Raw genomic sequence first — 27,441 nt, forward strand, 5'->3', positions numbered from 1 at the left:
TGAAGCCAAGACAAATGAGTTAGAATACTGGATTTGCCACTTAGCTAAGTTAAACTTAGTCCATTATCTCATCTTTAAAATGGGGGTGGGGCAGCTAGGTGGTGCAATGGATAGAACACCGGCCCTGGAGTCAGAAGGACCTGAGTTCAAATCTGGTCTCAGACCTGACACTTACTAGCTGTGTGACCCTGGGCAAGTCACCTAACCCCAATTGCCTCACCAAAAAAAAAATGGGGATAATACTACTACTGTATATTATCGAGTTGTTGGGAGGAAAGCTTCTTATAAACCTTAATGTTCTGTATAAATATGAAATAAAAATGATAACAGATGGAAATTCTAGGATGAGGATGTGGGACCTTTTTGGTATCAGGACCTGCCAGGTGTGATAAAGTGCTACTCTAACATGGTTGACTCTGGCCCCACTCTTTCAGGCCCAGGCCTATTATATCTCCTGTAACATACAGAGGGGTTAATGGTGTCTTTTTTCTCTGTCATTGGATATTCTTGACTGACAGTGTTCCTTCCATTTTAAGGGGCCCCAGGAACTAGTACCCTAGATCCATTAAACCACTTTATATCAAGTAGTTTTTACGGAGAAATCTTTATTTCAAAGATGTAGCAAGAAAGAAAATGTACAAACATTTTCTCCTAATACCTCAGGGGCATAATTCCCCCTTATACCAATTTAACATCTGCAGGCAGAGTGGTATAAGGGATTAGGCTCACAATTTAGTTCAATTTCTACATTGCACTGATCCTGCAACTTCACATCCAAATCTGGCATTACGGATGGCTTCTGCTGGGCTGGAGCCCAGACCCTTGGGCCCTTGCTCCTCATGTCATGGCCTGTTGCTTTCTTTTTAGAGGGCTGATCACTGGATCTGACTGCAACAGGAAGAGGATATGAGACTACCTGGCTGAATTTCTACTATCTCTCTTCTGTCTCTTTTAGCCCTTCCTGTCTTTCTAGCCTTGAGCTGTGTACATTTTTCAATCACTCACTCACTCACTCACTCACTAAAAAACCATCTATTGAGCACTCACTTTATGCCAGTCACTATGCTAAGTGCTAAGGATACAAAGAAAGGTAAATAACAAGTTCCTGCTCATGAGGTGCTCATGTTGGAACAGCGAAGGCAACGGGTAAACAACTGGTGTAGTAGTGGAGAGTACAGGGGATGAAAAGTTCACTTATTTTCTGTCTCATGTCAATACTCATCTGCCTAGCCTATTTTGTCTTTGGGTTTTTTGATTTTGTTTTGATTTGTTTTTAGTTTCGGCTTTAATGACTGACTTACAATGCTAGGTATTTTGATCCTGATTCTGTCCACATATCATCCTGAGAATAGAGTTGAAACTTCCCGGAATTAATGATATCCTAGAGAGGTCCTTCAAGGAAAAAGAAAAGGTGACACCACTCTACTCACCAACTCTTCCAGAAACAATGCAGTCTATTCTCTACTAGACAGAAACCTAAATTATCTTGGGAGTAGGTTATTCTCTGTAAATTTGATGTCTAGGAAAAAAGGGACATATTTCCTAAAAGCTATATTTGATGCAGTTTTTTAAAAAAAGTAACTAATATTGGAAGGAAAAATTCAGCTATTCATGTATAACACAGTTTATCACTGGAAGAACACACTTAATATGACACTTGTTGATTTGATAGTCATGCAAAATAGCGTATGTCCAAGGCTTAAATGACAGTGAGCAGCAAGTATAAGAAAAACCAGGTAATAGCCCCTGGGAAGTTAGAATAAACTCTCTTTTCTGTTAGCTTTTGCTAAATTCTTTTTTTAAAAAAAGATTTTTCAGGGCGGCTAGGTGGTGCACTGGATACAGTGCTGGCCCTGGATTCAGGAGGACCTGAGTTCAAATTTGGCCTCAGACACATAACACTTACTAGCTGTGTGACCCTGGGCAAGTCACTTAACCCCATTGCCTAAGCAAAAAAAAAAAAAACTGTTTAAAAAAAAAAGATTTTTCCTGTGAATTTTATTAGATTACTTGGTTATACATATATGCAGTTATCCTTCACTTCTCTTCATCCTCTTCTCTGACCTCAGAGCCAGTGACTAGCCTACCTCTTTTTCAGGTCATGTTTCCTTCATGATACTCCTTATGCTACTTTTTGAAGGTAATTTGTCTTTAAAAGATGTTGCAGTCAACTTGGGCTACAAAGGGTAGAGATTATTTCAATTAACAGTTATTAAGTACCTACTACATGCAAGATCAGCTTCAAAGTCAGGAAAACCTGAGTTGAAGTTATGCCTCTTACACATGTTAGCTTATGAAGGCAAGTTGCTTATCCTTTAGTGTTGGTAAAAGGGAATAAGTATTTGTATAGCACCTACTATGTGCCAGGCACTATGCCAAGCACCTTATAAATGTTATCTCATTTGGTCCTCACAACAACCTAGCAAAGTAGGTGCTATTATTATCATATCCATTTTACTGTTGAGGAAACAAAGGTTAAATGACTTGCCTAGTATTACATAGCTAGTATCTTGGACCATTTTGAACTCAGGTCTTCCTAACTCCAGCCCTAGTGCTCTGCTATTCCATCTGCTGCCTCTAAGCAGGGGAAGTCTTTATGAATATATTATAGAAAAGTTAGTTACCAATCTGCATTGATGTAGGAAGCGTCAATATCTGGAGTGCCTTCCTCATTCCCACCTCCCACTGATAAAATCACAGGTCTTTATTTTTTTACCATCTTAATAACAACAAAAATTCAAGAGAAGAGGAAGATAAAAAAAAATGACATAGTCCTTGCCCCCTACAGCTTCTCTGGTTCTTCCTTCATTATATGTGGATATAATATGTTGAAGGAGCTAGCTTCTCAAAGAGTATTTGGTACATTATTGAATTGAAAGTGAAGACTCCAATTGGCACAGAGATACTTGAGCTATTGTAATACTATGATAGAAATATTTCTTCACTTCTCAAACTTTCAAGTCAGGAATGTAGTATGATTCATACAGTGAAGAAATTGATACTTCAGGCCTGAACTTGTCAGGAAAAAATGTGTATATTATACTTAAGAAATAATAGATTTCCTAAAATAACTTGCTTAGAAAAAGTGTTATCTCTACCATACCATTCATTTCATAATTACATCAGTCCTTATATTGTCAGTGACCTTTTGTGTGTATTTGTCGTACCTTTACAACCATATCCAGTTCAATTAAACGAACATTTATTAGGAACCAACTGCACACAAGGTACCGTATTAATAGTGGTATTGGCAAGGTACTGTGTTAGTGGTAGGTACAACATCCTAATTCATGGCCCCGTGCAACTTAGGCTAGTTTTTCCTTTAAAAAGTATTGAAACTATGCTCAGTTGACTCAAGAGCCGAGAGGTTCGAGCTACAGACATCCCTTCCTTGTTGCCTAAGTACCACACAACCATGAGGAGCTCCTCTGAAACAAAACAGGCAAGAGAGCTCCTCCTCACTGAATCAACCTGAGGTGTTCTTAATGCCTATCCTGCATTGGCTAAGTAAATCTCCTTTTGCTACCCGTTGAATGACTTAGAAGGACCTCAACTTGTTCCATTGTCGGTGGATAAACCTTCCAATGTACTGGTCTATTAGAACCAGCCCCAAACACCTAGACCTTGCAATACAAAGCCACAAATGAGATAGTTGTTGCCTTCCAGGGACTTACCATTCTCAAGAGAGACATGGTATGTATACAAGTGAATAAATGAAAAGGATATAGAAACGAATACAAACCAATTTCAACACGGAGAGAATGACGGTAACAGGGAAGATCAGGAAAAGTCATGTTGGCGGTGGCAGCTGAGTGGTACTTTGAAGGATGAGAGGGATTCTATGAAGGAGGTAAAGAGGGAGTACATTCCAGACATGAAGAAAAATTTGTGCAAAGGCAACTAGGTGGGAGATAGAATTTTGAACCTCAGGAACAGCCAAGCAGGCCAGTTTGAATGGAACAGGTTGTTTATTAGAAACACTTCGAGGACTAACAAGCTATCTTGTTCATGTTCCCATGCCATTAGCACAAAGTACCTGAGCTCTGTAGCTGGCTGGATAGGTAATTATGTATCTTATTTATCAGGAGACTCTTCATAATTGATACAATAGTAAATATTCCTAAGGTGCCAGAGCCCCACTGGAATTTCCTTTTTACGGGTGGGGTGCTGCCACGTTGCTCCCTCATAAGATAAGGTGACACCATTCCTACTGTATTTTAGATTCTGTTTATCCCTTTGCTACTCTCCATGCCTCCGGGTACTTTCTGCTAAAGGAGCTGACTGGGCAAATGCAGGAAGATATTTTTCATTTCCTTTGACTGCATATAATGTTTTCATATATAAACACAATAACACAGTCATTACATATGCACTTACATTATTGCAGCTGCTGTGTGCTCAGTGCCACTCCTGGCGAGGCAGGGAGCCCAATATTTCTATTTTCCATTTGGATCCAAATTGTGTTCATAATAAAAGAGTTTTCAATCAAGGTAAATTCAATTCCATCCAAGCATAACATCTATATTCCTGCTCCTTTTTTTTTATTTCTTCCCTTTTCTTCTAGGTCACTCACCCCTGATACAAGTGAAATTCTCCTCTGGTGGTGATAACAGCTCTTCTCCTCAATGGACTATAACAAGGGCTCTAAATGCATCTCTGGTAGCATACCACAGTGATTTGCAAAAGTGAGAATAAATCAAAGCAGCCAAGAGATGCCATGCGAAGCCAGAAGCTAAATGTTACATCATGTTGCACGAGGCCAGGGGAGAAAAGCTCCTGTTTTCCTGGCAGTGCAATATCTTTGTGCTTGTTACCTCCAATCCAGCCCCATTGAAACAATCATTCTGAATCCACAGGAAATTGTCACCTCTCTCTTTCATGCAATGGCAGCTAGTTTGGAGGTGCCACACATTCTTCATTCCCTTCAAGGTTCTCAACACACATATGCACACACACACACACACACTCACTCACTCACACACACATACAGAAAATAAAGCTTAATTCATTTTTTAAAAAAAGTGTCAGCTTACCCTCAGGCTCAGCACAGGCACCAGGGGAAAAAATAAAAGATAAATGCCTCTAGGTGAACTGGCACAGGCTCTAATTCTCCCCTCACTCTGCTGCTTTCCTCTATGCATCACATTAATCATTCCTGATAGGTAGACATTTCAAAAAAAATGAAAAAAAAACTTAAGCAATATTAAAACAAAGATGCATGGTTCTAAAATACAATAATATTACTTCATTTTGGAACTCTTCTCTTGTAGCAGTTGTATAGCAGTTTGCACAAAGTTAAATAATAAATGGTAAGGGTTGGGGCAAGAGGGTTTTGCAGCACCGGGGAACTGGGGAAATGGAGAAAGTGCTAGAGAAATGAAGAAGTGTAATTTAAAGAGAGAAGAGGTAAGGTCTGAAGCAAAGGGCATTGGGTCAGAGACTGGATGAAGATATACTAGAAATGCATCCCAGACTAAGTTGATGGCCAAAAGAGGTTGTCACTATGACTGTGTTGTTAAGGTATTGTGTGTTTTCCTGGCACCACCCCCGAGAGGAAAGTTTTAAAATTCATAATGGCATAATCCTGGACACTTCGAGTCACCAGATATTTTTTTGAGGGAGTCTATGGAGAGGGGAGGGGCTTTTAACTCCCTTTGATCCCATACTTCTGGGAAATCTAAGAGAGATCCATTTTTTGATCATTCGTGTGGGGGGCTGGGGTTCCCAGACACAGACAGGGTGAGGATATCTATGCATGGTGTTTGAAAAAGAAAAGGCTTCTCTATAATTAAACTCACATACCTTAGAATCCAGAACCCCTGAATGGGCATGTTTTGAAAGCCTCTAGGGGAACTTTGGTTTGGCACGTACTAACTGAGGGATATTTATAATGACATCTCTAAAATGAGGGAATTGGATCACAAGGGCTCTAAGGACCCTTCAAGCTCGAGATCTAGAGATCTAGAGCTCCAGATTCTACGTGATCAGAGGTTAAGAAACTGTTTGTTTTAAATGATCCTAGATAGAGCTGCTTTGTGGGAGGATATTTTGTATCACTGCTAAAACCTCACATTTTTGAATAGCTAACAAACTAATACGTACACACACGTATATGGATATATACATATTTACACATATGTGTATGTATACACATATGTACATGTGTGTGTGTATATATATATATAACATTTATATGCGTATATATATATATTTTTTTTTTTTCAGGCAGCCCTCACATAGGAGTTTCTTATCAACTAAATTCCCCCTTCCCTTCCCCAATCCAATTGAGCAAGTATTTTTTAAGTCTCTATTAGGTATAAGGAAATCTGCTAGGTGCTAGGGATACAAAAATGAAATGAAAAATCATTCTTGACATTCAACTTGGGGAGACAACATGTAAACAGATAAGTATGCAGATGCTAATTTGAGGATAGAGATAGCCCTAAAAACTAAGGGGTTCAGGACAAGCTTCCTAAAGGAGGTGGAATATAAGCTGATCCTTGAAGGAAGCCAGGAATTTTCAGAGCCAGAAATTAGGAAAGAGTAGATTCCAAGCGTGACAGGGGTATTATGGGGTCTGGGATTGACCATGCTCACTTGGAGGTCACCTTCCTGCCTGCTACTTGACTCATTACCATATGAATCCATCCTTATTTTCCTTAGTTCTAGGATAATTGAGGGTATTTGGATATTTTCTGATAAATAAAATTGCAATCTCTCTATAGATGTGTGTATGCACTTATGCACATATTATATATACATACTATATTATACACACACACATACAATCACACACACTTATAAATATATATATATACACTATACACATTTTTGTTGTTTGTTCTTCATTTTGAAGAGGATCAGTGACATTACAGGGTGATGTCTTGACTTGTGTGTGAATTGGATTTAAGTGAGGCAGAGTTGCACAAAGTCATCACCAAGATGACTGGTGATGGCCCCAGGATACAGTGGATGACCTTGGTGTCTTTGATGTCTGACCAAGCTCTAAGCGCTCCACAGTGTCTGTTTCAGCTGCCTTCGTGGCTGTTGGAACAAATTTTTCTCATCTGTCTCTTCTACTGGGAGAAGTCTTCACGTGTTTGGGGTGGACACTCCCCCCTAACTCACCAAAGGATTTGAGGTCTGTCAGTTACCCTCAGCTTGGATAGTCTGTCTGCTGAGATGGTATACCAGGGTGTGGCTGCTATGTCTTCTAGAACTTTTTGGAACCATGGGTGAGAATTGAATGAAAGTGGACACCAATGGTGGATGAGCAGCTTGAAAAGGGGTCAGCAAGCCCTCACAGTAGAGGTGCTAGTTCTCCCTGAACATCCCATACACCCCACATATTCACACATATGTATCTGTCTATATGTCTGTGGATAGAAGTACACACACATATATATATATAATATATATACACATGCACACATATACGAATATATACACATATATACACATGCACACATACACACATATGCATCAATTAGTAGGCTAGGATCATTGAAAGTGTTTTGATCTTCTCTTCCTATTAAATTTAAACTCAGCCCGCTGGCACAGTGGAAAGGTTATTGGTTTTGGAGTCAGAAGACTTAGATTCAAATAGGTATGTACTTTGTTATCTGTGTGGCCTTGGGTGAGTCACTTAATCTCTCTGGACCTCCGTTTCCACATAAGTGAAATGATGAGGTTGTACTCAATGGCTTCTGAGATCCCTTAAGCCTTATCCATCTGTAGTATTTGTCTAGCATAGTACATTTGTCTAGTACATACAAATGTACTAACTCAATTGGTTACCCAGCCAACTTAGACCAGCTTAGGAGTGTGGTGACAGGCAAACAGGTAGAGAGTCAACAAGTTAAAGCTGAAGGTGAGAAGAATATAGCTGAAGTAATGAGAAATCAATTTAAGACCTAAACTAGGATGAGAGGGTGAATAAGAATGTCTTTGGTTAAATCCCCCAAATAGATTTGGGTCAGAAAAGATCTAGGGGTGCTGGTAGAAAGTAGTGCTTTAAAGGAACAGTGGTTTTGTTGATGGGGACATTCCCTCCACTGATGAGCAAAGCCCCTTCACACATATTAATAGCTGGCGTTTATATAGCACTTTAAGATGTACACAACACTTTTTACACATTTTCTCATCGATACAACAACCCCAGGCAATAGGTACTACAGGCATAATTCCTGCTTAACAGATGAGGAAACTGAGGCTCAGAGAGCCTATGTGCTTGCCCATGATTATATAATCTGTGTTGGAGGTAGGATTTGAACCAAGGTTGCTTTGGACTACAAGTCCAGTGTTCTTTCTAATAAATCATGCCAACTATTTAAAAAACAAACTTTCTCTCTCTTTTTAAATTAGAATTTAACTGTCATCTATAAACATAATATTTCAATATGTGTAAAAGAACAAAAAAGAGGATTATATATGAAAACATGAAATTCTGTTATATATACTTTGTTTTAAAAAAGTATATATTGAATTTGACATAGTAGCAACAAAATTCCCTTATTTTCTTGCCCTTCTGAATTTCTTTTTCTTTTGTTCTATGTATTTTATTTTTAATTTTCTTTATTTTTAATAAGTTTTTATTGATGTCATTTTTTTACATCACTATAGTTTTCCCTAGTATCCTTCCTCCTCCCAGAGAGTCATCCCATATAACAAATATTATTTTTTACAAAGAAAAAGAAGAGGGAAAAAATCAGCATAACTGGTCATTACATTGAAAAAGTGACAATATGTGATATGAGCAATACTTGTGGAACTCCCACTTCTGCAAAGGGGTAGGGTGGGAGTATCTTCTCATATGTCTTCTTTCAAGCACTGCTTGCCATTTATAATTTTGTAACATCTACTTTTGATTTTTTTTGCACATGTATGGTTATTCTTTCTATTTACATTATTGTAGTCAAGGTATTCTGTGAATTTTAAATGTTCTATTGATGTACCTTTCTTTCTTTTCTTTGTTTCTGTTTTGTTTCTCTAACACTATTTGCTAACTAAATCCCCAAGAAAAAAAGAAACCCAACTTTGTAACAAATATAGTTAAAAATTGCTTATGCTTGAAAATATATGTCTCATTCTGTGCCACCCCTATATCACCTCTCTGACAAGAATAAGAAGGAATGCTTCATCATCTATTTCTGAAGTCATGGTTGGTCATTGTGTTGATCAAGGTCTTGGAGTCTTTCAATATTGTTTTCTTTTACATTACTGTGGTCATCACATGGCATATTCAGAAACAGGACATATGTTTTTATGTTCAAAAAATTAATCACCTGGAAATAACTTTCTGAGGATGAGTTGTTCTGAACTTAGACTGATTCTGAGTGACAGGTGAACATGATCTTTGCTGGACCTGTATTCAGTCTTTTTGGGTCAGTAGGACCAACCAGTTAGAGCTTGTGTTTATACTTGCCTGGTACTACTCAGACATATGTCAAAAGGATAATTTGGTGCGTTGTTTCCTAATGTACAAAGTAAAAGAATTAATTAGGGTAAATACTGTTCTTGATTTATTTCTTGTTAAAAGGAAAGAACCAGTTTGAAATCTAAAAGTAAATAGGTACCTTGAGGAATGTGATCACAACATCAAAAACAAAAGCAAAAACTAGACCTGAAGGGAAAAGAGAAGAAAAGCCATTAAGAAAAATAAAGAAAAAGAACAAATTTTGTTGGGTTTTGTACTTTAGTAAGAAGGAGCCAATGGAAATCAATGAGAAGTCATTGATTATTTAGAGAAAATAGTTGTTTTATGCTCAGAGACAATGGAGAAATATTATTGAGAGACACAAGAGATAGTTGCTTAACCATGCTATTTATATATAAGATTTTATATGAATGAAAGGAGGGAAGGAACAAAGGTAGAAAGGAAGGAAGGTATGAAGATTGCAAGGAAAAAAAAATATTAGCAACCTACTATGTGTCAATGACTATGCTAAGCACTGGGGATATAAATACAGGCAAACCGACAGACCATGCCCTCAAGGAGCTTACATTCCAATAGGGGAAGACAACACATATTGGATATGTGGGAGCAAGAGTTGGAGCGTATGAGGATGGCATAGCTTGGAGATGGTTAGGAAGTATTGTGTTGGGCCCAGGATTGGGTAAGATAAGATGCTAGCTCACCAATCAAGACCCAAGTTTTCAGGGGCAGGAATCTGACTTCGGTTGAGAGGAATCTAGAGTACAGGCAACATGACTTGTACATGGCTGGGCAGTGGCATGGTGGCCCCAAGGTTGGGTAATATAAGGTAGCATTTGAAAGATTAGAAATTTCAAAGCCAGAAATGAGCTGCAACTAGAAAGACAAAGAAAGTAGCAAAACAAAACAAAACAACGACACATATTTATAATTGGATAAATTTAGTCGTACTAAAGAAAAAAAATGCTTCTGAATGGAAAGGGAAGGGAAGATAATAATGAGATAGTGAAAAAGGAGAGACTTTTAAGATCTCAATTTCTCTCTATTGAAAGATCAAATGCAAATCTTGACTTCAGTAATTTTTAATTCTGAATAGTGGATGGAGAGTCAAATGGAAAAGGGGAAATATATAGTTATATTTCTATACATGTATCTTTTTAAGACCTGTTTGCATTCAAATCCACATACATTCATAACAACTTATTGGCTCACTCCTTAAAGGAATGAACAAATATTACTTCAGAGCTCCTAGTCATTATTTTTGGGGAAACGTGGAATATAGAAGAAATCCCTGAGGCTTATCAAACAAGTATGGCTTTCTTTTAAAAAAGGGAAAAGAAAGCATGAACCAAGAAATGACAGTGTTGACATCTAGTACCTGGGAAGATTGCAAAAGAAATCACCAATTCCCAATCATCTAGAAGAGCTCAAGGCATTACATTGCAACCAACATGGTTTTGTGAAAGAAAGTGATACGAGGCAATTTAATTTCCTCCTACAATAGAGTGACAGGCCACAAAGATAAGGCGGATGTGATAAATGTAATCTGTTTTGATTTCAGGAAGGCTTTTGCCTCTGTTGCATATGACATTCTCATTTATAGGCTCAGAAAGCATAGTCTTGATATTTTACTGTTAAACAGGTGGATCTCACGCCTGAAGGCTACACATAAAAGCTAGTTAGCAGTGGCTTAGCATTAGCTAAGAAAAGGCAGAATGGTGAAATGGGTAGGACATTGGACCTGCAGTCAGGAAGGACTGAATTCAAATCCTTGCTCTGATACTTATTAGCTGTGTGACCTGAGGCAAGTAATTTTATTTTTCAATGTTCTAGTCAGCTATTCAAGAACAGGAGTTGCAAAGAAGATGTGGATTCCAATTGCTGATAAAGAATAAAAGGAGGAATGATCTAAAGAGAAATGTATAAATGTACCAGAAACTCACTGAGGAGTGTAATGTTTAAAAGACATGTTCAAGAGATGGGAGCAAAGGTGGTTAACTGATGTCAAACTGGAAGAATGGCATGGCCCTCGAAGCATAGTATTAGGAACAGGATAAGATGAAATTAGCAATAAATACTGAAGACTGTATAAAGGACTTTTTTACAGTTATTTTGGGGGCAAGAGAATTATCAAAGAAGAGATAAGATCACTAGCTTGACAGTGTCTGGAGTTGAAATGATACCCAAGTGTCATGACTCCAGTCTTAGGAATCTATTCCTTAAACTTTGCAGTCTTTCAAATTAGAGGTGAGTAAAATGCTTTACTTTCTGGCAAAGTTCTAGGATACTTTTTAAAGGGATATTTTGTGAGCATTTAGAAAAGGAAGCAATGTTTATTAGGAATTAGCATAGAGTCATCAAGAAAAGGTCATGCCAGATTAAACTTGTTTTCTTTTGTGACAGGACTATTAAGTTGGCACATCAGAGGAATACTATAAATATAATATACCTTGCTTTTTTAACAAGGCATAGGCCAAAATCTCTAATGATATCCTTGTGGGCATGATGGAAGGATGCAGGTTAGATGATCATGAAGTGAATTGGGTACTGTTAGTATAACTAGACCAAAAGAGAATATTGATAGATTATAGATTACTGTTAAACCTGGAAGGAAGTCTCTAGTGGAGTGTCCCAGTAATCCACTTTGGAATCACTCAGGTTTTTATAAATTATTTGGACGATGCCATAGAAATATAGTAATCAACTTTGCAGGAAGGGATGGCTAAATACATTGAACAATAGAGTCAAGACCCCCCAAAAAAGTAGTAGACTAGAATAATGGTCTGATTTTAATAAATTGAAATCCAATAGGAATAAATGTAAAGTCCAGCACTTATGTTTGAAAAATCAACTATGCAGGGGCAGTGAGATGGCACAGTGGATAGAACATTGGCACTGGAGTCAGGCGGACCTGAGTTCAAATCCAGTCTCAGACCAGACACTTGACACTTACTAGCTGTGTGACCCTGGGCAAGTCAATTAACCCCAATTGACTCTCAAAAAAAAGAAAAAAAAAAGAAAAGTCAACTATGAGAATAAAGGACTGAAGAATTGTGACTAGACAATTCTTTGTATAAAAAAAAGATATTGGAGTTTCAGTGGACTACAAGCTCAATATAAATCAACAGTTTAACAGAAAAAAAAGAAATTTATTATAGTTATATATATACATTTATTATATATATATAAATGGAAGGGCAAATTGTACATAATAGATTGTCAGTTTCATGCGCAATCTTTTTTTAAATTATATCATGTTATGTAAAGGCTTGTTTTATCCCATAAAATTAAAATAAAATAAAATAAATCAACAGTTTAACAAGACCTAATGTGAAGAAAGGTCCAGAATGAGGGAAATATAGCCTCATTTTACTTTGCCCTGGTGAAACTACATTTGTAGTGATGTGTTAGGTCTGGGAACAATTTTATGAAAGATACTGACAAAGTAGAATATGTCTTGAGGAGAATAATCGTTGATTAGAGGATGGGTGATCATTCTATGTGGCAGTCAACTGAAAGAACTCACTATTTAAGTTCAGAGTAGATTTGGAGAGGAAATTATAGCTATCTTCAAATAGTTGAAGGACTTTCATATAGAAAAAGAGATTAAATGTGTGCTTCTCCCCAGGTGAAAGAAATAGGAACAATGGAGGTATCTTTCAGGGAAACAGATTTCAGCTCAAAGTAAGGAAAAGTTATTAGCAATTAGAAAGATCCAGAATTATGGAAGGGGTTTCTTCATCATTGGAATTCTTCAAGCAAAGACTGGAAGTCCAGCTATCAGTGATGCTGTTGCAAATATTCTTGCTTAGGTATGGATTGGACTAGATGACTTCTCAGGTCACTTTCAACTCTGACCTTATGTGATTTTGTGAGGAAAGTTTCAAAGGAATGGATATATTGCAGATATACAAAAATATGACACCAATAGCTACCAACCCATATGTTTCCTTTATTATCTCAATAAACAACTTTAGGAAACTGGTTTCTATATTTATGTCAAGAACATCTTCGATAAAAGCATGAGAATGGAATAGACAATTCAGTGTGGTAAAGTGTAAAGAGCACTGGATTTATAGTCAAAGAATCTGGATTTGAATCCTGGCTCTATCACATAATAATTGATAATGATGCAGTTTCCTTCCCTGTAAAATGGTTGAATTAGATTAAAGGTTCTCAACCTGGAGTCTGTGTGCTTATTTCTAAAAAAATATTTTGATAACTTCATTTCAATATACTTAGTTTCCTTTGTAATCCATGTATTTTATTTTATGCATTTAGGAACATTATTCCGAGAATAAATCCATAGGCTTCACCAGATTGCCAAAGAAGTCAATGACACAAAGTTAAGAACTCCTAGACTAGATGATCTTTAAGATTTCTTCCCCTACCACATCCATGATACTCCAGCTGCCTAGAATCACAGATTTTGACAGTTGGAAGGGACCTGAGTTGCTAACTCATACAACCTATTGGACTACAACCATTTCTTTAAAGTCACACAGTGATTATGAAAGGCATGATATGCATGTATATTATTTATTTATTTTTCCCAAGCATGTAATTTGATAAACAACATATAGCCTTGAAGGTTTGCCTTCAATGATATGCTTCCCATGCATATGTAACAATAATGAAAGACTATGATGGATGGGTGTGATTTGGGGGTAATTATGTTCAATAATCTTCTTAGTATTGACTTCATAGAAGATGTAAGATAGGGTGACATATGAGCAGAAGTTTTTCCCCCTGCCATCTTGGAAGATATCCTAGAGTCTCCCAAACCCAAGAGATTATTCTTGATAGTAATTTTAAATGCTCTGTTCACATTACATTATACTTATTGCATGAAGCCCTGAAATAATACAAAGTCTTCTTATTGGAATTTATAATGATACGAAAGATATTGGTCTAATTATCAACAGCTCAGAAACAAAGTGAATGAATATGTATATTGCAGCAAGATGGGCAGTTGAGTTAATCCAGCAATATGTGTCTTGCACAAACAAAGCAGATGGGCAATGGTTTGGGTTCAGAATTGGGTAGGAAGAGGAGATTCATTTAAATCACATTTGGAAAGCTGCACAATGCTCTCATTGATCCAAAAACGTTTGTTGCCACAAATATTCCTTTCATTCACAGTAATTTTCTTTGTGATTCTATCTAGTTATAAATTTGGTAATAGAACAATATGATTTGAGAAGAGTCAAAATTATAAGTAACCCAAAGGGCAATGCTAAGGGTAAGGGTACCCCAAGTATACATATCCCGAAAACTTTTGGTGCTGCTGACTTGTAAGAAGTCATGTAAATAGAGAAAATGGCCTTAAAGGAAGTAGGTCAGCTACATGGGAGAGAATTAGAAGCAGCAGATAGGCAGTGCTAAAAGAAGCAGAGAAAGGCCTCCGGTGTGTTATGTGGAAACGTGGAAAGTCACAGACAAGAATCACCCAGGATAAGAAGTTGTAGAGAGGTGACCTGCATTGGCAGAAAATATCCACATTATTAAAATCATCCATATGCATAAAGTATCAATGTAGAAGCATACAATGATAATGTACAAAATATGACCTAGAAGTTTTCTTTGTTGTAATTAAAACGAACACCTTTAGGGTCAGCTGAGGAATATAAGCCACACATCTTTTGAAGGGTCTTGGAGAGAGCTTTGGGTCCACAGAAGAACACACCAATGTTACTGCTGTAGTAAAGACAAAAACAAGAGAAGTGTTAGAAGCTTCAAGGCTAGCTCAGGATTGTAGTGTGAGGTAGATGAAGTTTGTCTTCACTTCTCTATTTCTCTTCTCTTCCACTTTTGCCTAACTTTTAGGCTCCCCTCTTCGACCTAGACTTTCTACAATTATGCTCTGGGTTCTCTCTTGTCATTACAGAGAGGAAACTAATTTGATAAAAACCAATTCCTATTAAGGAATTATTGATTTAATGTGTGCTTCTTTCTAGGTTTATTTGCATTTTTAAAAGGACAAAGTGAAAGGACAATACTTGATGTTGGAATGAAAAAAAAAAGAGAGGCTAAAAGAAAAAAAAAATTGCTGAAAGGAATGGATCCCAATGGTGAAACTTGTACATCAGAATGGATGAAGTATTTCCCGTTACCAAAAACAGGAAGCTAGACCTAGTTAGTTGTGGAAAGAGGAAGGCAGAAGCTGTTGCCAGTTGTCCTGAGTAGAGCATCAGCCTGGCACTCCCATGCTTGGGGTTCTAGGATCCAACACATAAAATAAAGAAGAAGTAGAGTTTTGATGATGTCATAGATTAGCTCATCATACGATTTTGTCAACACCCTTGAAGAAGGGAAAGCTAGAGAGCAAGCTAATGGAGACTTCATTGTGAATCACCACAATTGTCAGGGTCTGGTATTCCTGGACGGCACCATGGATAGAACTCTGGGCCTGGATTCTCTGTCATCCTTGAATCCAACTTCCCTCTCCTTCAATCCCTATATGCAGTCAGTTGTCAAATCTTGTCAATTATACTTTTATGACAATCTCATATCCATTCTCTTAACTCACATGGTTAAGGGTTAACATTCCTAGTTATGGCCCTCATCATCTTTTTCTTGGACTATTACAGTTTTCTCCTCCTGGTTTCCTTGTTTCCACGCTCTCCCAATATAATTCATTCTCCACCCCTAACATCCTCTTCCACCATGCCTCCCAGACACCAGATTGATATCCTTCAAGCATAGGTCTGACCATATCATTCCCCTTATAGAGAACCTTCAGTGACTATTATATCTGGAATGGAATATAAAAGCCTCGATTTGGCATTTAAAACTCTTTGCAATCTGATTCCAACATGTCTTTTCAGACTGACTTCCCAGTCTGGATTACTCCTGCTATATTTCATCCAAATTTGTCTTTTTAATACATCTCATTCAACCCCCCCCCCTTTCCATGCCTTTTGCATAGGCTGTCTCCCCAGCCAAGAATGTACTCTCTCTTTGCCTCTGCCTCTGAGGGTCACCAATTTCATTTAAGGCTCAATTCAGGATCTCCAGACTACCCAAAGCCTTTCCTCATCTCTCCAGTTGTTAGTGCTCTCCCATCAATTTCTTTGTATTTACTTTGCACGTATTTTGTATTGACTGATTGGTGTGAAAATGTATGCATATGAAGCCCTCATTCCCTAATTGGTAATTCAAGTACTACTGTGCTTGACCCAACCCATGCTCTACACACACCCATGACTGTACACATGTTGATTTACTCCTATAGAATGTAAATTCTTTGAAGGCAAGCGCTATTTTGTTTTTGTATACTCAGTGCCTAGGACAGTGCCTTCTATGTAGTGGGGACTTAATAAATATTCAGTGAATTAATGATGGAATAAATCAGTGACACTAAAGTTGGAAAAATTATCAGTAATTGAAGAATGTTGAACAAATTGTGACATGTGAATATAATGAAAGATTATTGCTTTGTAAGGACCAATTAGTAAGGAAAAACTTAGAGAAACATGAGAAGCCTTGCATGAAGTGACACAGTAAAGAAAGAAGAAAAAAGTATAATACCCAGAATGACTGCAACACATACATGAAAACAATTCTAAAAGGCAACAAAACTCAATTTGAATTCAACTGACAGTGTTGGATACAAAAGATTAAAGAACTCATCCTTTCTGTTAACTGTGATCTATGAAGATGTAAATAAGGATTCTCGGTTGCAATCATTCTGTTAGGAGGTATTGCTTAACTGTTTTTATATGGAAAAGTAGGGTTAGTTCAATTCTATTCTATGGAACAGTCTTCTCCCTGTCCTTGGCCTCTTTGTGCTTTCAGAGGAAAGGAGAAAGGACAGAAAGACCATTGGATGTGATTTCCTGCCTTAAGGAAACTCACCTCTAGAATCAAATATAAAATCCGCTGTCATTCAAAGGCCTTCATAAGCTGGTCTTTTCCTATTTTTCCAGTCTTCCTTAACCTTACTTACTTAATATACTCTGTAATCTAGGGACATTGATTTCTTTGCAATTCCTTTCACAAGACACCCCATCTACTGACCATTTTCACTATCCTCCATGCCTAGAATCCTCTCCCTCCTTATCTCTGCCTCCTGGCTTCCCTGGTTTCCGTCTAACTAAAATCCCATCTTATCTGAGAGGCCTTTCCTGATCCTCCTTAATGCTAATATCTTTCCTTTGTTGATTTTCCCCAGTTTATCTTGTATATGTTTTGTTTGGACATAGTTGTTTTCATGTTGTCTGTCTCATTAGACTGTGAGCCCCTTGAGAAGCGTGACTGTCCTTTTGTCTTTGTTTATAGCCCTGGTGCTTAGCACATAGTAGGCAGTTAATGAATTCTTCTTGACTTGACTTAAACATTTTATTAAATATCAGTTATATTATAGATACTTTGATAGACACAGAAAATACAAAGAAAGGAATGAATTTTAAAAGTTATTTTTTTTGGCACAAGTCAAATTATAGCTGTGTGCCCCGACCTGTTGAATATGACCACCCCTGAATCAGAGGTTGTGGGATATTTTGGAATAGTGAGGTCTTCCTTGTATCCCCCAAGTCATACCAGGTAAATTACTGTCCACTCTATTGATATAGAAGGCCACCCTTTTAAATTGGTTCCAGTTGTCTGTGAGTATCATGGAATTAGGAATTCTAATAATCATAGTGGTCATATTTTAGCTCATCTCGGAAGTGTATGAAACTCTCACAGAGTTTTGATTCATGTTACATACTTATGGAGTTTCTCTGGTTGATTTCTATGGCACCCTCAAGATCCAGGGCCACAACACTGTAGCCACTCTATAGTGGAATTTTTAGAGTCTATAGCAACTTCTCAAATACTGCTCTTTATTATTGCAGTAATTGGCTTTTTGCAAGGAAATACTTATAGCCCAAACCATTCCAGTATATGTCTCAACACATTCTTCCTCATTTAACTGTATTCCAATTATTATTATGCCTCTGAGAGTCATTAATAAAAGGGAATACTTCCAGGACATGACATCTGTGACAGGAACTGATGGTTCAACACAATTTCCAACCCTGATTTCAAAGGTACCTTGCAAAAGGTAATTACAGTAATTTATAATTACAGTACATTTAAACTAATTTCCTCTCTCAATTCTAACCGCTACTTGAAAAGTCCTCATCCCCATGGCAAAATTCCAGAAAATTCTTTTTCAAAAAAGATGCCCACTAACACAGACAACTATTTTATTCAATAAAGTTGTTCCAAGGTGTATATGCTCTCTGTGCCAACTCCTACTTTCTCCACACCCAGATAAGACTTACAGGGATGAATAGGGCTGGAATGAGTCATTGTTATTACAAGGTGCCATACCCTGAGGTTATTAGAACTCTATGTGGTTTAACATTTAGTTAGTTAATAGTGCTATTCTCTCACAAGCTCCCAGCTCCTTTCTTTGGACAGCCATATTTAAACATTTGGCATAGTGTTAGGTGGATAAACAAGTTTAGCTTTTGTATTTTTTTTCAATAGCCTTTGTATAATTAGCATACTAATACAAGATCAAAAGTCAACAAATATCATAAGGGAAAGATGAAAAGAATACTAAAAAGAGTGTTCAAGGTCTATGGAAAGTGTAAGGCTAATTGTGGCACTTGGAACACCAGAACCATGAATCAGCCCAAAGTGAATGGTAGCCTCATCAATTTGATCAGGAGCACTCCTGATTGGCCCACTCCTGACAAATGGTACCTCAGATAGCAGCTCTAAGTCTGCATAGCTTTATTATTGACCTTCAGATTTAGAGGCAATGCCAGTGATAGGGATGCTTTACCATATGTATAGTTGGCTCCTAGGACTGACTACCTCCCTATGCCTAGGTTAACACCATTCTATGTTTTGTATTTGTAGTCACTATTTGCAGAGTCTAATGAGCTTGGATGTTTTTTTGCCTCCAGAATTCACTTAAAAATATTGGGGCAGCTAAGTGATTGAGTGGATAGCGTGTGAATCTCGAAGTCAGGAATGACCCAACTTCAATATCTACCTCAGATACTTACTATCTGTTTGACCCTATGCAAGTCACAACCTCTCAGCCTCAGTTTCCTCATCCATCAAATGGAGATAATAAAAGCATCTATCTCACAAAGTTGTTGGGAGGATCAGATGAGATAATGTATGTAAAGCACTTTATAGACCTTAAAGTCAATATATACATGTATATGTGTGCATATATATACATATATGTGACTATATATGATGCTAACAGTTATATTTATATGACTATTAAAATACATTTTACTAGTGACTGTTGTTTTTATATCATAGTCATAATTTGTCTTCTCAGTCCAGATTCATTTTTCAAAGGAACTATACCAATTTCAAATGCTAAATACCAGTCTCATCTGTATACCACTCATTTCATTCAAGGTTCAAATCATTGACCATTTTATAAGGGAGACTTTCCTGATCCCACACACTGTTACAGTACCCTCTTTCTCATCAAATTACCTTGTATTTATTAAATTATTGCCTCTCCCTTCCCACCCCCTAATGTAAGCTTCTTGAGGACAGGACTGTTTTTAATTTTGTCTTTGTATCCTCAGAGCCTAGCATACTTGGTGCCCTGCATGTAGGGTGCTTAAAAAAATAAGTGGAGGACTGAAGTTACTTGAATTGCTTCCCTATAGTTCATAACTACATGATTACATTTAAGGCTATAGTTTATATACTCTATAATGTTTATGCCATCATCCAAAGACTATGGATGTCACATGGTATCAAAGAATCACAGAATTTTTGAGTTAGAAAAGACCTCAGTGTCCATCCAGGTCAACCAATGTCCAAAAGGAATTCCTACAAAACCATATCTGAGAAGTGGTCATCCTCTAGTCCCTGCTTGAAGACCTTCAGTGAGGAAGAACTCAGTACTTGTTGAGGCAGTCTCAGTCCCATGGATAATGATAATTGTTAGGATGTTTTTTTCCTAACATTTAACCTAAATCTACCTCTTTGTAATTTCCACTCCTTGGTTCTGATTCTGCCTCTGGGGCTAACTCTATTCCCTATGATTGACCCTCAGTTACTTGAAGTTACTTATCATGTTCTCCCCCCAAGACTTTTCTTCTTCAGGCTAAGCACCCCCAGTTCCTTCAATTGATTCTCATATAACATGATCTCAAGGATCTTTGCCACACTAGTTTCCTTCCTGTGGATATTCACTAACTTATCAACTTACAAAAACCCAAGATTTTTACTATTTAGGCTTGGGCACACTTATGACTGCAGTGTTATACATGTATGTATTCTATATGTATTTATATATTTTAGTTGCTCACATTTTCTTACAATATTGATTTTTCATAGAGATATTAGATAGTACTACTTGTCCATTACCACATAAATATTAATTGAACATTTTAGTAATGACCAGGAAGAAGTGTACATAAAAGTTGCTTCACAGTCTAGCTCTAGCCTATTTTTCCAATTTATTTCACAAGTCTCTCCATCACAGTCTCTTCATTCTAGCCCAACTGGAAAGGTAGCTGTTCCCTAACTTTGTTGGTCATGTTTCCATTTTTTGTACATTTACCCCATCCTTAGAACACAGCTCCAGCAAATTATTGAACACCTACTATGTGTAAGAGTGTGGCTTTCCTTATACCCTAAGGTTGAAAAGTCAGCCTTTCCCCATTTTTCTGGGACCAATGTTCATACCTAGGGGCAGCTAGGTGACATAGTGGATATAATAGGGGACCTGGAGTCATCAAGACCTGAGTTCAAATCCTATCTCAGTCACTTATTAGCTGTATGACCTTAGGCAACTCCTTAGTTTCCTTATTGGTAAAATGGGGACAATAATTGAATTTACCTCATGGGGTTGTTGTGAGAATCAAATGAGATAACATATGTGAAGTGCTTTGTAAACCCTAAAGCACTGTCTAAATTGTAGCTATTGATAATGATGATGATGATGATGATGATGATGATGATGGTGAACACCTTTACTTTAAAGGCATACACTTCTATAGCATTATGTTTTCCCATAGACAAATAACCATTTATGAATAAATATTGTGATTTATAAAACAGAAAACCCTCACAAAGCTGTTATAGCACAGATGTGGCAGCTTCCTTTTTATGAGCTCATGGACAAGTACTACAGACCCTGAATAGAATTTAGTAAATGGGGAAAAATCTTCCTATAAAATATAATTATCCAAGATTACTTAGAATTAAAAAGAAAAGGTTCCCAGTAACAGAAATGTAGAAACATGGTGCATCATTCTTCACTTTACAGACTAAAAGCTGTAGATCTGTGCGAATCCATACGGTTCTGGAATAGAAGCAGCATTATCGGCATTGATCCATCTACTGCTGCTGACTTTGCTGAGAAGAGAACAAAATTTAAATGAGCTACAAAAGTACTTAAAGCTGTTAAGAGCCTTGTCTTTGAAATTTAATAATAAAAAATGCTACCAACGAAGAAGAAAATTCAATTTTTCACTTCTACATTGGCTAAATATCTATCATGTTCTCTGGGGACTCTCCCTCCCGCCCCCAAACACTTCAGCCATGCTATGGACGGATGGGATTCAAAATATTGTATGTCAGGAGATTTAAATCCAGCAGATATATGGGAGCATGGTAAGCTCAGGAGTAATCCTACCACCTCTCTGGCTTCCTTGCTCCTACTGCCTTGAGCACCCTATCTTTAAATTGTATGTTTGTTTTTATGTGTTGGCTTTTATGCTTGGTAAGTTATATGCCTGGAAAGACAGACTCTAAGCCCCATTTAAAAAAAGAAATCAAATTACTCTATGCCCAGAGTGCATTCTGCAAATAAAATCAATAAATAGAAGCTTTCCCTTGGATTTATGGGGACTTAGAAAGAAGACACAGGGCTACATACTCAAGGTTCATTTCTGGACTAGATTGTAGGCCCAACCTTGGTTTAATCTTTTCTGGAACAACAACAACAACAAAAAAACAACAAAACAACTTTTCTGGGTAAACATTTTTTTTTACGACTAGAAACTCTCCCCAATAATTTGTCACATTATTATATTTTGTAGAACACTCTTTTGGGGATTATTGTTGTTGTTAGTTGCTTTGATACTGTACTGAGCTAAGCATTCTTATATTACCATATCTTTCTATTTGGAACTGCCATCACTCATTTCTAACTCCTTATTATATACTCTTTTATTAATGCCTACAACTATACCTCAATAATGTTCAATTATATTATTGGACAAAAAAGAGTAGCTTTTCAGGCCAAATTCATGTCACCCCTCCTTCTTTGCTAGTTAAAGATTTGCCTAAATGTTACTGAGACCCTTCAGAAGTCTAAAGACTGGACTCTCATCGTGATTTTTTTCTTCCTTCTCCTCCTCCTCCTTCTTGTCTGTTAAAAGGCAGATTTGGGGGACAGAACAAAGTAGTTTGTTTAATTATCCAGAAACACATAAAGCAAAATCAAATACAGTCATGTCCATATATTCTTTCTACTTATAACTCTTGGGTTTTGAGTTTATCATTCTTAGGGCAGTCATTTTGGCAAGGCTTTAAATAATAGGACCAAATCCATTTTATATATGAATCTGTTGTCCCTTATCACTGTGTATATACAGAGTCAATGAATAATATTGCCAATTTTTTTTCTTGTACTTGTATTACCTATGGACATATTTAGTGATTGGAGAATACTACACTGTGCTGCCAATCCCCATCTCCCACTTAGGCAGACATTTTATTTTGGGCTCTGTTACTTTTTGAAGAGTGTTAGAATAGTTGAACCAGATCTCCCTTAGTGTGCTAGGTACCACCTATGTCCAAAGTATATGTCCAACAAGTTAAGGAAAGAATTCCAAAACCAATCATCTAGAAATCAAACTTTTCTTACAATAGGTAAAGTAAAACAGGATTGTGCATTTGAAATCATGTTATTAAGTTAAGCCTCTCTAATAATGCTGATAGATATAGGTAGGTGCTAGTTGATTTTGAATAGAAAGTTGTTATGTAAAGATAATAGACAAACTAATGAAAGTAAGAGTGCCCCCTGCCCAGTTATAATACAGTCCATCTTAATTGGAGTATCACTTAATTGTTTGAGTATTTAGAAGGGTTAATATAAATGAACTTGCAAGATATTTCAGTCAATAGAATTCCTATTGCTATAATCTGAATGCTAAAATTTTTTAAATGTGGTATGAAAAACACTATGCACGTGCACAAATGAGAAATGAAGGGTGTGCATACAGGCAAATGTGAAACCAGATGGACACATTTACCCAAATTAACATGAAAGTATTTTTACATTCCTGAAAACAATGGGCGACATAAAATTCATTCATACAATATGGTTCTAGTCAACTCCTAATTAAATGGCAGACATAGTTTTACATTTTCTTTTTATCTGTATATGAAAAGCTCATTTTATTCACTCTGATATACATTACTTTTTTTCACCTCCTAACCGAATCTTGAAGAAACAATCCATGGTGATATTTAAAAGCACAGAATCACATCTCAAACAGTCATTCACACATAGAAATCTCTGTTTCAGGATAGTTCTGTGGCTTACCCCAGATGAAATGCTGCATGGATTAATGTTGCCATTAATATTGTCCACTAGGTGGGGCTCTCAAATACTCAATACTTAAATACTTGTGACCTCACTGATTTGAGAATTCCCTTTGACTTCATAGATTGCAACCTATCATAAAAATCCAATAATGAGGATCTGCACAATGAACTGGAGGCTACCTCACTTTTTTCTGCATTATAATGGTATCAGTGGCAAGAGCAAGGGACAATAGACAGATAACCAGAGAACTCCACAAGTACCCTCATAGGTTGGGGCATTTGTTGTTTCAAGGGAGTCCCCAGGGTGAGAGGATAGGTGGTAGTGAGGACAGGATTTACACACTGAAATGAGGAGTCATATCTTTAATTGATAAATGCTCAAAGGATATAAACAATTTTCAGAGGAAGAAATTAAAGCTATAATCGTATGAAAAATGCTCTAAATCACTATTGATTAGAGAAATACAAATTAAAACAACTCAGGTACCACATCACACATATCAGATTGGCTAACATGACAAAACAGGAAAATGATAAATGTTGGAGAAGATGTGGGAAAATTGGAACACTAATGCATTGTTGGTGGAGTTGTGGACTGATCCAACGATTCTGGAGAGCAATTTGGAAATATGCCCGAAGGGCTATAAAACTGTGCATACCCTTTGATCCAGCAATACCACTTCTAGGGTCTGTATCCCAAAGAGATCATTAAAATGGGAAAAGGACCCTCATGTACAAAAATATTTATAGCAGCTCTTTTTGTGGTGGCAAAGAATTGGAAATTGAGGGGATGCCCATCAATTGGGGAATGGCTGAATAAGTTACAGTACATGAATGTAATGGAATACTATGTGCTATAAGAAATGGTGAGCAGGTGGATTTCAGAAAAAACATGGAAAGACTTGCATGAATTGATGTCGAATGAAGTGAACAGAAACAGGAGAACCTTGCATACAGCAACAGCAACATTGTGCAATGATTAACTAAGATAGACTTGGCTCTTTTCAACAGTGCAAGGATCTAAGACGATTCCAAAAGACTCATGATGGAAAATGCTATCCACATCCAGAGAAAGAACTATGGAGTCTGAATGCAGATGGAAGCATGCTATTTTCACTTTTTTTTCTTTCTTGTGGTTTCCCCCTTTTGTTCAGATTCTTCTTTCACAACAAAGCTAATGTGGAAATATGTTTAACATGATTGTACATATATAACCTACATCTGATTGCTTGCTGTTGTGGGAAGTGGGAGGGGAAGAAGGAAGGGAGAAAAATTTGGAACTCAAAATTTTACAAAATGAATGTTGAAAACTATCTTTATATGTGATTGGAAAAAATATTATTAATGAAAAAAAATTTAAAAATTAAAAAAAAAGGAAATGTGGAGTCATGGTTGAATATAAGCAGCTGCTGACAATATTACTTCAACATCAGTATTTCAAAAATCAGTGGTTTCATTGCTGTGGGTACTCGCCTCCCGTGATGCAAATCGAGGCCATTCCATGTCCTTAACATTTTAATGAGAGGCAAAGCAATGTGATATTGTGGATTGGACTAGACCTGGAGTCAGGAAGACCTGGGATAAAATCTCACCTCAAACACTTTGGGCAAATTACAGCCTCTTTGGGCTCACTTTTCTCATTTGTAAAAGAGGGGATTGGACTCATCAAGGTCCCTTTCACTTCTCTATAGATGATCCTCTGAGTTTCTGTGTTAGTCCAATTCATCATCTCATACTAAGTTAAGAGAAAGTTTATCACAAGAAGGTTTGTGAAGATATTATGGAAGGAAAAAAGACGGAATACAAAGTTATTTGTGGGTAAAAATCAATATAAAATAAAGGAGGCAGTATAACACATGAGAGTAAAACCTAAGTATAAATGTAGGAAACTTGAAAGAAGACCAACAAAACGCCCTTTTGAAATTTAGGTGAGCTCTATAAAGCCCTACACCTTAATTGAAAAAAGCATTCAGAGAATTAATTCCATCTGAAATTATTGATTGGACTTGATGGCAATTCAAAACACGAAAAATTAACATGTCCATCAGTGTAGGGTCACCCTTCACTGAGACAGAGAGGAGTCCCCCACACTCTTAGAAGAAGATCTTCATGAGTTACTGTGTTCGTAATAATTCATCATCTCATGACCAAGTATCTGTTGAAGAGCCGCTCCAAACTTAGCCAGATTGGCCCTCCAACACCAGACCCATAATGTGTGGCTAGGCATTTCCAGCTTGGTAGTTCTACCAAGATTTGTGCTCCTTCAGCATAATCTCTAACAACCCAGAGTTGCTTACCTCTAGGTCATGATGAGGTATCTGAATTAGAACTTAGTGGAGGTTCATCATCATAATTAATGATTAAAGTAGCTGGATTATGTAATATAAACAATAGCTCTTTTAACCTCTGGACACTGGACAAGATGCTTTGAAACACTGATTAGAAGATAATACTATCCAATTACATACTCTGTAGGTGGGAAAATGGATGATTGTTAATCTGTGAAAGAAAATCATATGTAATTTGGTGAGAATCGTTGCGGAAATACAGTAGCAGAGTGTATGCTTATTTAGCCATAGTAGCAAACTCCTCTTATGTGTGGAAGACTATGCAGAAGATGCTTGAAATCCAATTTATAAATGGGTAGACCTTTCAGTCCCTTTGTTTTCCTGTGTTTCTTGATTGCCACTGCAATCCCAAATCAACACTGTTGTTGAGTCACTTCAATCATGTCCAACTCTTTGTGGCTCCATTTGGGGTTTTCTTGGCAAACACTGGAGCGTTTTGCAATTTCCTCCCCCGCGACCAATCTTACAGATGAGGAACTGAGGCAAAGAGGGTTAAGTGACTTGCTTAGGGTCCTAGTAAATGTCTGAGTCCAGATTTGAATACATGAAGATGAGTCTTCCTGAAGCCAAGGCCAGTGCCCTGTATACTGTCCCACCTAGCTTCCTCCAAATTAATACTACTCATCTTTAAAGTTTTGATCACCTATTATCAATGTCATTGCTTATTGCCCTATCCAATGCCCTAAAGTCTGCTAGGTTCTAAAGGCTAAAGGACCTGCTAATCTACCTCTGCCATCAATAGTCTTAGTGCCACTGCCTGTTGTTCTAACTCAGATCTTAAATTACTGCTGGGGTCTTAAGGCCCTAAACTGATGTTAGCAGATATAATTTTTCAGTATACCAAAGAAGGAAATAGATAGCCCTGGACACTGGCCTGGATAGACAGCTCTGAGAAGGTGAGTTACTGGGCTAAAATTCAAGTCAATAAATATACATTGGGTCTTCATGGCAGCAGATAGTATGGGCAGCATCTCAAGGTGGATGTCAAATTGGGGGTGCTGGATAAGTAAATGGTAAGAAGGTATTAAGAATAGAGTGGTTTCAAAAGAGGAGCTGGCCTGTGGTCATACATTTGGTCAAAATTTTGCCTAGGGTCATTCTTGCAGGTCACTCAGAAGGCCATTTATC

At 37.2% G+C, this 27,441-nt stretch overlaps 1 protein-coding gene across 1 annotated transcript in view; it reads right to left on the reverse strand.

Moving 5' to 3' along the window:
* Nucleotides 1-15,003: 15,003 nt before the first annotated feature.
* The window catches only part of LOC114031445 (NADPH oxidase 3-like), a 101,321-nt gene continuing 88,883 nt past the window's right edge, over nucleotides 15,004-27,441 (reverse strand). The window contains exon 10 of the mRNA XM_027846511.1: nucleotides 15,004-15,130. Within this exon, the coding sequence (XP_027702312.1) occupies nucleotides 15,004-15,130 (127 nt within the window). The remainder of the gene's footprint in view (nucleotides 15,131-27,441) is intronic.

Source organism: Vombatus ursinus, unplaced genomic scaffold, assembly GCF_900497805.2.
Source record: "Vombatus ursinus unplaced genomic scaffold, bare-nosed wombat genome assembly UNPS02015175.1, whole genome shotgun sequence".
Taxonomy (NCBI): Eukaryota; Metazoa; Chordata; class Mammalia; order Diprotodontia; family Vombatidae; genus Vombatus; species Vombatus ursinus.